Source organism: Eumetopias jubatus, unplaced genomic scaffold (genome assembly GCF_037043125.1).
Source record: "Eumetopias jubatus isolate StellerSeaLion01/CBP00866 unplaced genomic scaffold, mEumJub1_p1.0 scaffold_6, whole genome shotgun sequence".
In the NCBI taxonomy this organism is placed as follows: domain Eukaryota; kingdom Metazoa; phylum Chordata; class Mammalia; order Carnivora; family Otariidae; genus Eumetopias; species Eumetopias jubatus.
In genome coordinates this window covers 7963182-7977256 of record NW_028274812.1, presented here as the reverse complement: position 1 = coordinate 7977256, position 14075 = coordinate 7963182, and the positions used below count along the sequence as shown (strand labels likewise).

At 41.8% G+C, this 14075-nt stretch overlaps 1 protein-coding gene across 3 annotated transcripts in view; it reads right to left on the bottom strand.

Annotated features, from left to right (window-relative positions):
- Positions 1-14075, bottom strand: part of PLG (plasminogen) — a 39231-nt gene that overhangs the window by 18463 nt on the left and 6693 nt on the right. For 2 of the 3 annotated variants that reach the window (XM_028103330.2, XM_028103331.2), the window contains exons 4-9: positions 11447-11561; positions 9544-9683; positions 7490-7610; positions 5120-5238; positions 3794-3956; positions 2933-3078 (exon numbers count right to left, since the gene is read on the bottom strand). In XM_028103330.2, the coding sequence (XP_027959131.1) occupies positions 2933-3078; positions 3794-3956; positions 5120-5238; positions 7490-7610; positions 9544-9683; positions 11447-11561 (804 nt within the window). Of the gene's footprint in view, positions 1-157; positions 194-2707; positions 2711-2932; positions 3079-3793; positions 3957-5119; positions 5239-7489; positions 7611-9543; positions 9684-11446; positions 11562-14075 lie in introns of all 3 variants that reach the window. The other variant, XM_088024230.1, reaches the window with a different exon arrangement.

Genomic DNA, 14075 nt, shown 5'->3' with positions numbered 1-14075 from the left:
AACACATGGGTCAGAGTGTTTATAATTGGAAATTGCACTCATGTGCAAGTTCCTGTTTAGGGATGTCTACTGGGTGTTCATGAGAACAACTGGGTAGGAGCTTAGAGGTACATTCAGTGGTGCAGGCTGCATGTGGCAATTGGTTTCCAGTGGGGGCAGAAATGAGATCCTTGTGTGTTTCCCCAGACATTTTCTCTATACAAAGCCAAAGCCTTAAGCTGTTGGGTGATGGGGCAGGAAAGAGTTCTGCATCCAAGAGTGCAGGCAAAGTATCCTTTGCCTCTCAGAGAAGGGTAGAGGCAAAAATCTATTCCCCTAGAGGAGGGACCGGGAATTCTTTTGTGCCAGGATCCTTCACTGACACAGAGCAGAAGTCTGCTACTCTTCTACTTAAGAACCACCACAGATACAAGTCAGAATTTAGTTCCATGGAAAGAAGGGGGAAGAACATTAAGGTAACACTACCTTCAAAGCTCAGGTAGATAGAGCCCATCTAAGACGGGGCAGTGGGGGGAGATCAGGAAGGTAGAGAACGCCTACCTCCATCAAAAACTTAGCATTGAGAAACAAGAAACAGCAGTCTGTCATGGAAGTCTGGTTTAGAGCAAGACCCCTTTGTGGTGCAAGCATGCAGTGACTGCTAAAAATTAAGACTGAATTAAGAGTCCCAAGAAAACTCTTGAGCACCCCCAAACAGTACGCTAAGGAATGTGAAAGAGTGTGAGGGGGATATGAAGAATGTGAGGCCTGCTTAAAGTAAAAGCAGCGACAATAACCCAAATGCAGTTCATCCACTGACTAGATTGACTTAATTACCCACACAACATGCTTACAAAAGAGGGGATCCATTTCAAAGTGGAAGGAACTGCAATCTCGACTATTCTGCCACACATCATGCCCGGCAATTGATGAAAAATCACAAGGCATACCAAAAAAAGAAAGAAAAACAATAGAGCCAGACCCAGAGATGACTAGAGCACACTATTAGAGACCATGAGGTACCTATGAATAATATGCTGAAGCATTTTATACCAGAGGTGAATGATATACATGGATAGGTGAAGAATTTCAGCAGAGATGGAAACTATAAAAAAAAAAAAAGGAAAAAATGCAAATGCTAGAAATAAAAACCATGATATTAGCGAGGAAGAATTCCTTTGATGGGCTGCTCAGCAGACTAGACACAACTGAAAAGAGAATCAGTGAACTTGAAAACAGGTTAATAGAAATTATCTAAACTGACACTCAAAGAGAGAAAAAAAGCAGGGAGAAAGGCAGAACAAACATACAAGAGGTATGAGATAATATGAAAGGGTAATTGGAGTCTAAAAAAAGGAAAACAGAAAAAGAGAGAGAGAGCAGGAAAAAATATCTGCATAATAATGGCTGAGAACTTTACAAAAGTAATGAAAATCAACAATCCACAAATTCAAGAAGCTCAGAGAACCTCAAGCAAGATAAACACAAAAAATAAATAAATAAACAATACATGAGGACACATTACAATCAAACTGCTGAAAACCAAAGATGAGAGAAAATCTTAAAGGCAGTCAGAGAAGAAAAAAGTATGAAATACATAAGAACAAAGATAAGATTTCTGGTCAGAAGTTATTCAGAACAGAATATAATGGGGTAACATGTTTAAAGTGGTAAAAGGAAAAAAAACTTCAGCCCAGAATTCTACCCCCAACAAAATTATTTTTTTAAACTGAAGGCGATACAAAGACTTTTTCAGACATACAAATCTGAAATAAACAGCAGATCTGTACTACAAAAAATGTTAAAGTTTAAGGAATACAATACCAAATAGAAATCTGAATCTCCCAAAGGAAGTGAAGAGCACCAGAAATGGTATACATGGATAGATGATAGATAGATAGATAGATAGATAGATAGATAGATAGATAGATAGATATTTTTAATTTACAATCACTTTGAAATGTGACTATTCAGGCAAAAATAATACCAATTTATTGTGAGATTTATAACATAGTAGAAATAAGCTCTTTGAGAACAGTGGCAAAACACTTTGGAAGGAGGAAATAGAAATACAATGTCTTAAGTTTCTTACATTTTACATCAAATAAAGTACTATCATTTGAAGGTAGAATGTGGTAAGTCAAATATGTATATTCTAAATATTAGAAAAAAATACTAAAACACCAAAAATGTTTTAACTAACAAGCAAATAGTGGTGATGGAAGAGAATCAAAAAATATTGAATGAACAAACAGAGAGAGAAAAAGATTTCAAAAGGAACAAAGTTCAAACAGGACAAGTCAAAACAACTTTGAAATCCAACCATGTTAACAATTACATTAAAAGTAAATGCTAAACATCTCAATTAAAAATTTAAAAAAAGATCTCCTACAAACACAAGTGAACAAAGAGTTGCGAGGGCTGTATTCTTATCAGTAAAAGTCGACCAGAGCAGGAAGTATTCCAAACACATTACATAATGATAAAGGTGTCATTTCTTCAAGAAGCCATTACAATCCCAAATGTCTATATGCCTAACAGAGAGTTTGAGAATAGATAAAGCAAAGACCAAAAAGATATGGATGAATCAACAGCTAAAGTTGGAGATGTCACTGTTCAGCTCTCAGTAATCAGTGGGACAGAGATAAAAAAAATAAAATAAAAAGAGTAAGGATTCAGAAGAGCTAAACAATACTAACCCACTTGTCCTACTTGGCCTTTATAGGACTCTCTACCCAACACCAGCAGGGCTACACTCTTTCAATATTCTGAACCATGTTCTGAACCTTAAAACGAGCCTCAACAAATTAACAGAATTGAAATCACAGAGCACGTCCTCTGACCAGAACAGAATTAAACTATAAGCAAAGCTACTGTGTATTGTGCTTCCACTGGAGTGGAAAAGCACAGAGCACACTGGGGCCCTCGGTCGGCTCTCACTGCCCTTTCTTACCGGGGGTGTCCAAAGCTTCCGAGGTTAATGGAGTGGACTCGCAGGACGGAATATTGCAGTGTTCCCACCTCACCTCACTGTTGGTTGTATAGCACCATGGAGCTGACTCTCCATCAGGGTTGCGACAGTAGTTTTCATCCAAATGTCTGAAAAAGATGCGATAGTGAGTTCGGCTTTCCAAAAAGGCTCAATGAATAATGGTGCACACATGCTTATTAATGGTAACATTGGGGATGTATCCAACTAATTCTCCACATTTAAACAAACCAAATGACAGGTAGAAACCGAAGCAGAGCCGGATTCCACAGGGTCCACAGAATTATGGCACCGATGCTGCTCGCTGGTAAATGGTGGGAATATATGCCTTGACTGCAGATAGTCAAGCAAAATCGGTCTTTTGCTGTGTGCTAGGTGCTACGGTCAGTGCTGGAAACACAACGGGTATTTTCCACACAGTTCCCGCCTCAAGAAGGACACATCAGAGCCATGGGATTTAAAGTGTTACAGCCATAGAATTTAAGTGTTCTCAAACCTCACTGTGCATTTAGTGGAGGGCTTCTCAGAACATATTGCTGGGACCCACTCCCGAGTTTCTGATTTAGCAGATCTGGATAGGGCCCAAGAATTTGCATTTCTAACAAATTCTGCTGATGCCAATACTGCTGTTCTGGGGAGCCACACTTTGAGAACAAGTGTTAGAGGAAAATCAGTGCAAAATTTCACTTCCCTTGCCGATGGCTTGGCCAGTTTTCATTCTGGAATATTTTAGCATAGGTTCCTCCAGGAACAAAACCAAGACCACGTTGGTGGGATTTCACATTCCACTCACCAGACAGGGATTGGGACCAGAGGCAGACTTACTTGCAAGGGAAGTTTTCCGGGGTCCTGCTGTGCTTGTGAGGGGTCTGTTCGCTCCAGCGTTGACAAGTATGTCCAGATACAGTGACGGACACCTTCCCCCGGTAGTTCTCCCCTTTGCCCTTCAGACACTGATACGTTGGGCCAGAAGGAGGTGGCGGTGTGGCTTGAATGGGGGTAATACATTACAGTGAATATTATAATTAAGAGTGTACAGACAGATGTTATAGGGGAATGGATGCAGGGAGCATCTTCTGCTCATCCTCTCTCAGAATCTGGCACTTGAAAATTGTCTACCATTTTCAAAAGAAGTTAACTTGGTAGAATCTATGTTTATGAGATCATCTTATGAGGAACTCCTCCCAAGACCAGACCCTTGGGAGCAGATGCTTCTTTCTGTTTTTTTCTCTGCTCCGTTCATCATACATGGTCAGGGTCACGTATACCAATGATACAACTTCCTTTGTGATGAGTCAATGATTCTCTGAGTAAACATAACTGGGTGCCACCCAGCATTCCATAAAGCCAAACAACAGAGTCCACTGAAAGAAGGGAAAAATTATCTCCAAGGAAAAGCGTAGGCATACAGAAATCAAGAAATTCTTGAGAGAGAAAAAAAGATGACAGAAAGAAAATTTGATATTCATAAAGGATAGTACCAGATAACCTTCAGAGTCCCAAAGGATGATTGTCAGATCAAAGAACAGGAAGCCACCATCAGGGTCCCCTGCATCTTTTTTAACTTTTGATGCCTGCTCTCATCTAAATGTTTAGTCCTTTGCTACAAATTCTCACAGAAGGAAAATATAAAATTGTTCCTTCTGAGTCATTCCTCCCAAGTCTCCCCTTAACGCTATTCTCCTGCTGCTTCCTCACAAGTTTGGCTCACTGAAAAACTGCACATCCAGAGAAATCTCTTTGTTTATAAAGCATCAGTTGCAAGGAACTCTGATTGATACTGAAGTCCACGTACCAGAAAACATGGGTCTGTTGCCCTTCAGCGCTAGAGAAAAGTACGATTTCAGAGATACTTCCCCCAAACCTACATTCAACTGTACTCGGAAGAGGTAGGAAAAACAACAACAAAAACATAGTCAGTAGAAGCTCTGATCAATTACCTAGAGTAACCAATAAATTGTTTTAGAAGAGAAATTATATCCCTCAGGACTTAGAAGGCACGTTTTAGGCACAGCACTCAAGCACTGATACAAAGTTTTTATTTGTTTGTTTTTTGGGTTTTTGTTGTTTTTTGTTTGTTTGTTTGTTTGTTTTTAGTGCAAGGGCAGAACAGGCGAGGATCCCCGAACACTGGGTGTGTACTATACTTACTGCAGCGCGGGATGTCACAGAATTCCCAGCGTTTGTTGAGATCCATGGTGAAACACCATGGGCGGGGCTCCCCATCAGGGTTGCGGCAATAATTCACCTTCAAGTTCTTGTTTGGAAATCTGAACGGACAAGAAGGATTTTAATAGCACTGAACATTTACATTTATGGCCGAGAATCTCTTCAAATGAGCAAATATTGAGCACCTGCTGTGTGGGAGGCACAGTCAGGCATCCAAGGAAATGACTGGATGCAGGCTGTCCTCAAAGAGTTAACAGTCTCATTAGAAAGATTAGCTCAATATTCTGAGGGCTGTTTAACAGTTTACATGTGCAAAAATCACAGAACTTTATCATTTTGGCCATCCGGAAAATTAATGGAAGCAAACTCCAGTTACTTAGCAGCAAATGATAGCATTTTTACAACACAAAGTACTCACTGACCAGGGATAGTCGTCTAATACACAGTACGATCAAGAAGTTGGCATCTTCAAACGGATAAAGAAGAGGTGGTATATATACACAATGGAATATTATGCAGCCATCAAAAGGAATGAGATCTTGCCATTTGCAATGACATGGATGGAACTGGAGGGTGTTATGCTGAGCGAAATAAGTCAATCAGAGAACGACATGTATCATATGACCTCACTGATATGAGGAATTCTTAATCTCAGGAAACAAACCGAGGGTTGCTGGAGTGGTGGGGGGGGTGGGAGGGAGGGGGTGGCTGGGTGGTAGACACTGGGGAGGGTATGTGCCATGGTGAGTGCTGTGAATTGTGCAAGACCGTTGAATCACAGACCTGTACCTCTGAAACAAATAATGCAATATATGTTAAGAAAACAAAAAAGAAGATAGCAGGAGGGGAAGAATGAAGGGGAGTAAATCAGAGGGGGAGACAAACCATGAGAGACGACGGACTCTGAAAAACAAACTGAGGGTTCTACAGGGGAGGGGGGTGGGGGGATGGGTTAGCCTGGTGATGGGTATTAAGGAGGGCACGTTCTGCGTGGAGCACTGGGTGTTATGCACAAACAATGAATCATGGAACACTACATCAAAAACTAATGATGTATGGTGATTAACATAACAATTAAAAATTAAAGAAAAAAGAAGTTGGCATCTTCATAACTTAAAGGAGTGGCCCTTCTTGTCTGCCAAGTTCTGGCCCTGCTAGCCTTCAAGCTTAGAAAAACTGGGAGGGATCTTTTTTTTTTTAATTTTTTTAAATTTAAATTCAGTTAATTAACATAGTGTGTTATTAGTTTCAGAGGTAGAGTTCAGGGATTCATTAGTCTTGTATAATACCCAGTGCTCATTAATTCTAAACTGGGAGGCACAATTATGCACCTGTGAGCACCTGGCCAAATAGTGCAGCAGGGAGCTCAGCAGGGACCCAGTGACTAAGACTGTGACATGCACGGCAGGCTTGTGGCTTTCTCTGACACTCAGTCGGGATGGAGAGCGCAACCAGCAGTGGCTTGAGCAAACCTCTTCTAGTCTCTGGAAAGTGAATCTACACAGTCTGGGCCTTGAGGCCCTTACTATGCTTCTTCTTTGAAGGGAAATGGCAAAGCTGTGTTTTCAGCTAACTATATATATAGTACGGGAGGTACGGAAATTCAGCGGAGCTGTTTTCTGCAGTGAAATCTGTGGCTTGGTCCCATTTTTTATGAGTTTTATAAGCCCCATTATGGTTCTGTAGTTGTCGTAGAATCGAAAGACTGAAGAGAAGCAGCTGCGGAGAGGGAGGCATTTTCCGGTACAATTGACGTGCCACAGAAGACCCTACTCTAGGAATCATCCTTCCTTTCTAGATCATGGATTCTGACTCCTACTATAATTCATGATCCCCTTTGAAGCTCTGGTGGAAGTTAGGAATCCTCACCCTAGAAGAATGCACTGTTACAAATATCCATAAAACATTGGGGGATTCACAAAATCCCTAAAGCCCATCCGTAGATCATACATTAGGAAGCCTTGAATCTCATCAGTGTAAAGGAAAAAGAAAAGAATAAAGAGAAGAGGGAAATATTCAGAAAATAGAGAAGTGAGATGTATCCTTATTTCTCAAAATTTAATGTGCACACGGATCAGCCAGGAATCTGGTTATAATGCAAATTCAGATTCGGAGGCTCAGAGCATCTGCATTTCTAACAAACTCTCAGATGGTATCTCTCCTCCACGGACCATGTTTTGAGGAGCAAGAATGTATACCTCACTTGCAGTCATGTGGGAAGATACAAACTTTGAAATGGAAAACTTCAGATGCCTTCGCTTCCTGAGGAATTCGAAAATATCCAAATCACATGAAACACCCCGTAGAGCCGCAGAGTTGTAAACATCTCATTTCTTTCCCAGTGAGACTTACTTGGAAGGAATATATCCATGAGCATGTGGGGTTTGAGAGTTCCAGGCTTGACACTCGAGTCCAGACTTGGTCTTGGAAATTTTGCCCTCATAATTTTCCCCACTGCAATGCATGCATTCATCTGCACAGAATGGAGAAGGAAGAGAAGGAAGAAAAACGGAAATGGATGTATCACAAAAGAGTAAACCTAGAAATATCTCAAATACCACCTGCTACTTGTTCATTTGTCCTTTCCAACAATCGCTTGGGAACCAAATGGGCTGTAAAGACTCTTCTAATACAATCTAAAATGTTGTTCCCTCTTCAAATGGTAAAATCAGTGTATTTTGGTCAATACCCTCTCTTATGGTCATGACAGCATCCAGAAATTCCATAATGCCCTGTCCTCAAACTGGGATGCACTGGCCCTCGGTGGGTGGGTGGGAGGGGGTTGGGGGAGAAGGTGCATATAGTCTCAGAAATCTGTAAGTTCTTTATTAGGGTTTTTAAACATTGGTAGGCCAGTGTTTATTAATGTCCCCGATGTTAATTAAATGTCCCCATGACATTCCCCTCACTTCATCTCAACACATAGGCATTTTATCATGTCACATCGTCACAAGAGAAAGAAGGGAGAATATAGTCCAATAAGACGTGGAGGTGGGGAGACCACGTTCACATAAGCTCCATAATAGTACATTGTCATGATGGTTCTCCTTTATCCTCAGTTATTGTTGTTAACCTCTTTCTATGCCTAATTTGTAAATCAAACTTTGTTGTATGCACATACGGGGAAAAGAAACTATAGTATCTAAAGTGTTCTGTACTGTCATTCACAGGGGGTCTTGGAAGGTATCCCGTGCAGATAAAGGGGCACTCCTGTATTGAGAAGCATGCCTGGTTGTTCTTTGCTTTCTTACATTATTTAAAAACTGCAACTTTGGTTTGGAATTATTGAAATAACATGGTGCAGCAGAGTAATAAATGATTTTCATTTTTTTAGGTACTAATAAAGAAAACCAAGGGGGACTTGATATAAAACTGATGCTTTTGTGTGGATTAAAGACCAGATGACCTCACAACATCACACACCAATAAAGCATCTCTGCGGTTGAAACAAAGACGGGAGACCTGAGCCTTCGCATGGTGCAAAAGCTATCCACGTTGTTGCACAAATTCTGCCTTCATCCATTCCCCTTTTCCACCAATAAATGTAGCAGAAAATAGGAAATGAAGAAAATTTTTTCAATAGGAGGTCTTAAACTTTTTTAGCATTTACTCTTGAGTAAAGAGAGAGAGAGAGAGACAGCGAGAGAGGGAACACAAGCGGGGGGCAGGGAGAGGGAGAAGTAGACTCCCCGCTGAGCAGGGAGCCCGACGCAGGACTCGATCCCAGGACCCTGGGATCATGACCTGAGCCGAAGGCAGACGCCTAACGACTGAGCCACCCAGGCGCCCCTAGCATTTACTCTTGAGGTACACTATTAAATTTGTTGGTCCATGAAGACAATGGGTTGCTGGTTTAAAAACTGGTTCATTGCTTAGTTTTGATGAAACAACAAAATCTACCACATTAAATTAATACATTTGTTTGGATCTTATTGATTTTGTGGTTTCATTTAAAAAAAAAAGACTTTATTTGGGACAGAGAAAAAGAAAGAGAGAGAGAGAGAGAGAGAGAGTGGGGGAGGAGGCCAGAGGGAGAGAAAAGTCCTAAGCAGATTCCCCACCTGTGTGCCCTGATTCTGTGGTTTCATTTTAACTATCTAATTACAAGTCTGTTTTTTTGTCTTTATGCCGTGTAAGTGCTTTAAGCATAAGACGTTGTATCTAGACTTTACATCTAGTTTGATTACTTGTACATAGCGACGTAACATTTTAATTAAATAATGAAGTTCAAAAAGGAGGGGGGTCTGAGCAAATTTTTGGTCTTTTCCAAGAGGCACATACCTTACTCGATTTTGTCAAACACGCCACCAGTTGGTTCTTAATTAAATCCCTGTAAGGGAATCCTGTGCAGCAAATTACAGCTAAAGGGCAGATGTGAAAACATTTTCTAGAGGCGCATGCCTGACCTTCACACTCGGGAATGTCGCAGTAGTCGAACCTCTGGTCTGGGTCTGTGGTGTAGCACCAGGGCCCTTTCTCGTCGTTGTCGGGGTTCCTGCAGTAGTTCCCCTCCAGTCCCTTCAGGGGGTGCTTCTCGGGCGTGTAGCTGTGCAGGGCGGGAAAGAATCCCTCACTATCCAGTGGACCCCTGAACAGCATGGGCTGGAGCCGCATGGCTCCACTTAGAGGTGGATTTTTTTCAATAAATACGGTACAGTGCTGTCATGTGTTTTTTTTTTTTCTCTTCCCTGTGATTTTCTTAGGAACATTGTCTTTTCTCTAGCTTACTTTATCCTAAGAACACAGCACGTAATACATGAAACATACAAAATACGCGTTCATTGACTGGTTATGCTCTCGGAGAGGCTGCCAGTCAACAGTAGGCTATTAGTAGTTAAGTTTTGGAGGAGTCAAAACTTAATATATGGATTTTCAACAGCACAGGGGGTCAGCGGCCCTAATCCTGTGTTGTTCAAGGGTCAAATGTAATTTAAAAATCAGTCTGTTATTAGGAAGGCAGAATGAGAGGCTATTCCCATGGGGTTCGTGCATTTCAGCTCCGTTGTCTGATTTCCAATTCTCTGCTGGGAGGCTGTTTCCCTGCAGAAGCTAATATTACCATTATTACTATATTGACAGCCGAGTCTTAAAAGTAGAGCCAGAGTGTTTTTATGCACAGTCACTGGAAATGCAAAGGCCTCAAAAGCCTGCCAACTTCTCGATTCCTTCCAAACACCTGCTTTTGTCAGTTGCCCTTCTCCCTGAAAAAGTAGTTGTAGTTAATGCAGTTCTGTCTGTGTGAACTCTGCACTCGGCGATACCGAAATCTTTCTACACCTTCTCTCATTTAGCCTTAGTAGAACCCCTCTCGGGAAGGTCTTATTATCCCTATTTTATGGACGAAAAAATTGAGGCCCAATGTCAAACATAACATATCTTGCCTCGGGGCAAACACCTAATAAGTAGCATCTCAAGTTAAAATCCGTCTGTCTCATTCCAGATGTGTGGGGGTGCGTAGAGTTAAGCTCACTTCCGATTCTAGAAATGAGTTTCTGTGTAGAGATGAAAATTTGATCGAACCCCGAGACTTAGAATCTAAATGGCAGATTTCGTTTCTGTGCTTCTCTGCACCTATTTTTGGTAAAGTGCACCTCCCAGGGCCTCAATGTCCTCCTCTGCGCGGGTGGAGATGGCCTAGACTATCTCTAAAGCCCCTGGCACTCCCTGATTTGGCCATTTGGTTTAATCATTTTTTCTCTATAAGCCGTATGTCTTGGGAATATTTTATCTGCCCATCTCATAGAGATAAAATAAAGGCAATTTGATGAGGGAGAGGGTAGCAGACAGTAAATTCCTACTTGATAAGCATCGTCACTGAGAATGGGTGAGGATTGTTACTGTTAATGCCACCTAATGCCATCCTGTGGGAAGCACAAAAGGAATGACACTAAAATAATTAGTAGGCAAGTTACGAGGTTTTCATTGATATTCTATTTGCTCCTTTGCTCCACCATGTTGAGGCGAGCAAGTGGTGAGGGTTCGGACTTGGTATGTTTGATTTGGGCTCATTCAGCCCTAAACATGATCGTCTTTGCTCTTTTCTCACACTCCCCCTGGCGTTTATGGCTTTATTGCTCTTTTTCACCAAGCATCCTTCCACATCCTTGGTCTTCCACAACGGGATGTATACACAAGAGCAAATGCAAAGCAACCATTTGCTGCTTTTGTGCTATAAATAACTGAACTGCTCTACCTCGACATCAATAAAGCTCTCCCCGTAGCTGCTTATTCACATCGTATGGTTTGATTGAGAGGTAATGGTATGATCATTCTAAGTATCACAGGTAAATACGGAGACGAAAGTCTTACTTAGGTTTGTGCGGAAAAGTGTCACTCCATTTCTGACAGGCGACACCGTCCTTCGTTTTGGACATCGTCCCCCTGTAGGTCCTCCCATTTCCAGTCTTGCATTCTGAAAGATAGACTGAAGGGGGAGCCACACAGTGGGCAAGCCCTCCACAAGAAACACCACGAAGAAGCTCTGCACTCCTCAGTCACGTTGAAAGGACTCGCGTAGGAGACACCGTTTTCCCAATCTCCGAAAAGACAGACTTGCATCTCCCATCTGTGTAAAAGCTGCAGTTCACTGAGCCATTTGGTGCCTTGGTTTATTTATTCAAAGCTACAACCCCCCTCGGTCCCAGGTACCGTGCTGGGTGCTGGAGGCACATGGAGTCTAGAGTGGAGTCCCTACCATCATGGAGCTTACGTTCTAGTGGACTCAGGGGGCTGGTTACAGAAAGTAGTCGAGGTCACACAGTATGAAATGAGGTAACCTCGCGAGGAAATACGTAACAGAGAAAATAAATAGCATGAGGACAGAGTGACGGGGAAGAGGGACAGGGGCTTTTCGGGTAGGGGGGGAAGCAGAACTTCTCAGAGGTAGAAAGAGATCCAAGCCACTTTTTTTTTTTTTTGAGGCTCCTGGTGTTTTGAATATGAAAAACTGCCAAACAGAGTTATACATCTTAAATGTGGACAGTAGACCCTCTCATCTAGCCTCCACTTAGCCAACTCACTGGTTAGCCAAGAGGCTCCAAGCTGTTTATAAAAACACATGGTCAGATGCCCGCCTGTGTCCCACATGTGGTGAGGTGGGCACCTGGGGCTGGCGGGTCACTTTCCAGTGTGCCCCCCAATTCTGTCCCCACCAGGCGGGGTTTATGTTTATAAGAGTCAACTATTTTCATCGTCAAAACTTTTTATTCAGCTATATTTGATTAAAGATGATCTAAACTGAGAAATGAATGTGAAAAAAAATGCTTTAAAAAAAAAACCAAGATGGATGCTTTTAAGGACTTGAAAGACTTGAATAGTTTTTTAAAAGGCTATCAAGCCCACTGAGGGTAGTCTACTCATACGGTTGGCTGTAGAATTTTGGGTGGGAAACCCTAAAAATATAAAGATATTTTACAGTCAGATTAATAGATGTCTCTAGACCTTGCTCCACTTCAAAGAGAAGGAAACCAATTCTCCTAGACAATGTGCTTAGAGGATAGCTTATGCAAGGAATGCACCAGGTAACTGCTGTTGGTAGCCCCATATTCAAAGAAAGAAGCCTCTACTCTACATCAAAAGGTGCCGATGTAAATTGCAGTTTTCTTTGAAGATATAAAATACTGAAGGTATGTGTATGTCATCCTTCATGATTTCCCACCCTAGCCAAGTTTTTTAATTAATCGATCAATTATCTGGGGAAAGTTCTTTTAACACACCAATAGCAAACAGATGCTTTTAAACCCAAGACTATGTATAAAGACTGCAAATGTGTCTTCACTGAGAGCGATTCTTACAGTAGACATATTACACTGATCAAAAGTGTAAATTCAAGGTACTTTGGAGGCCCAGGGGTGAGGGGAGGCATTTCAAATAAGGTGATGATGCTTGAGTTGAGACGTGGGAAGTGAGAACAAAAGAGGGGCCTCGGCAGCAGGGTGTGTGCCTGGTATGTGGGAGGGACAGAAACAAGCCCAATGTAGAAAAGCCTGGTGAACCAAGCAAATGGGGTGGGCTTAAATAACACCGGCCCTGGTAGCTTTCAGATAAGTATCTGGATTTTACTCTAAGGGCACAAGGAGTTTCAAGCAGGGAAGTCACAGCCCGTCACTGGCCAGGCCACGGTCCCTGTGACCAGTGACGGTGACCACTTAGACCTTGGTGGCGGCAATGGTTGTGCCGGCCAGGGGCAGATGTAGATGTGATCTGACACTGAGTATTCCCAGAAGAGCCCAGGCAGGTAATTTAGCAGTGGGTCGATGAGCTACAGTAAAGAAACAAGAGCTGCAGACTGCCTGACTTTTGACTTTTTACCTCTCTTTTGTTTGTATGTACCCACCAGAGTTTATATAACCTTTTGCTCCTTTCCATCACCTTGAAAACAAGCAAGTATTCGACTGTTCAAACGAAGCCTAGCGGTCACCCCCTTCTTCTTTCTGGTTAACAATTTACAAATGATTTATTTAAATGTTAGCATTTTGCAGGGAAAATCACACCACCCCCTCCTTTTTTAATCTAGTAGGTAACCCTATATAACTCATCCTTTACTATTTGTAAAAACGAATAACTTCAACAGATAAGCTTCAGGTTTGCTCTGCACTTTAACCTCAAGAGTTAGGGGTAAACAGTGATAAGAAAGGGAGTATGGCAGGTACACAGCTAATTCAACCTCAGAAGATGAACCGATGCATAGAAATAATCCTAACCTAAAGGAATACTTCAAAAAAACATATTTACATATTTAGAGTTTTGTGCTGGGACTAGAGAGAATGTTGCAGGTTATTGTGAAGAACAAGTGAAGGAGGATGTTTCTTTAACACCCGTGATACAGAATATTTGGAGAGCCACATTGTTACTATAAATGGTCCCGATCCCAGCCAACAACTGACTACAAGGGTTGTTTTTAAAGGGTCATATATTCACTTAAATCTTCAGACATACT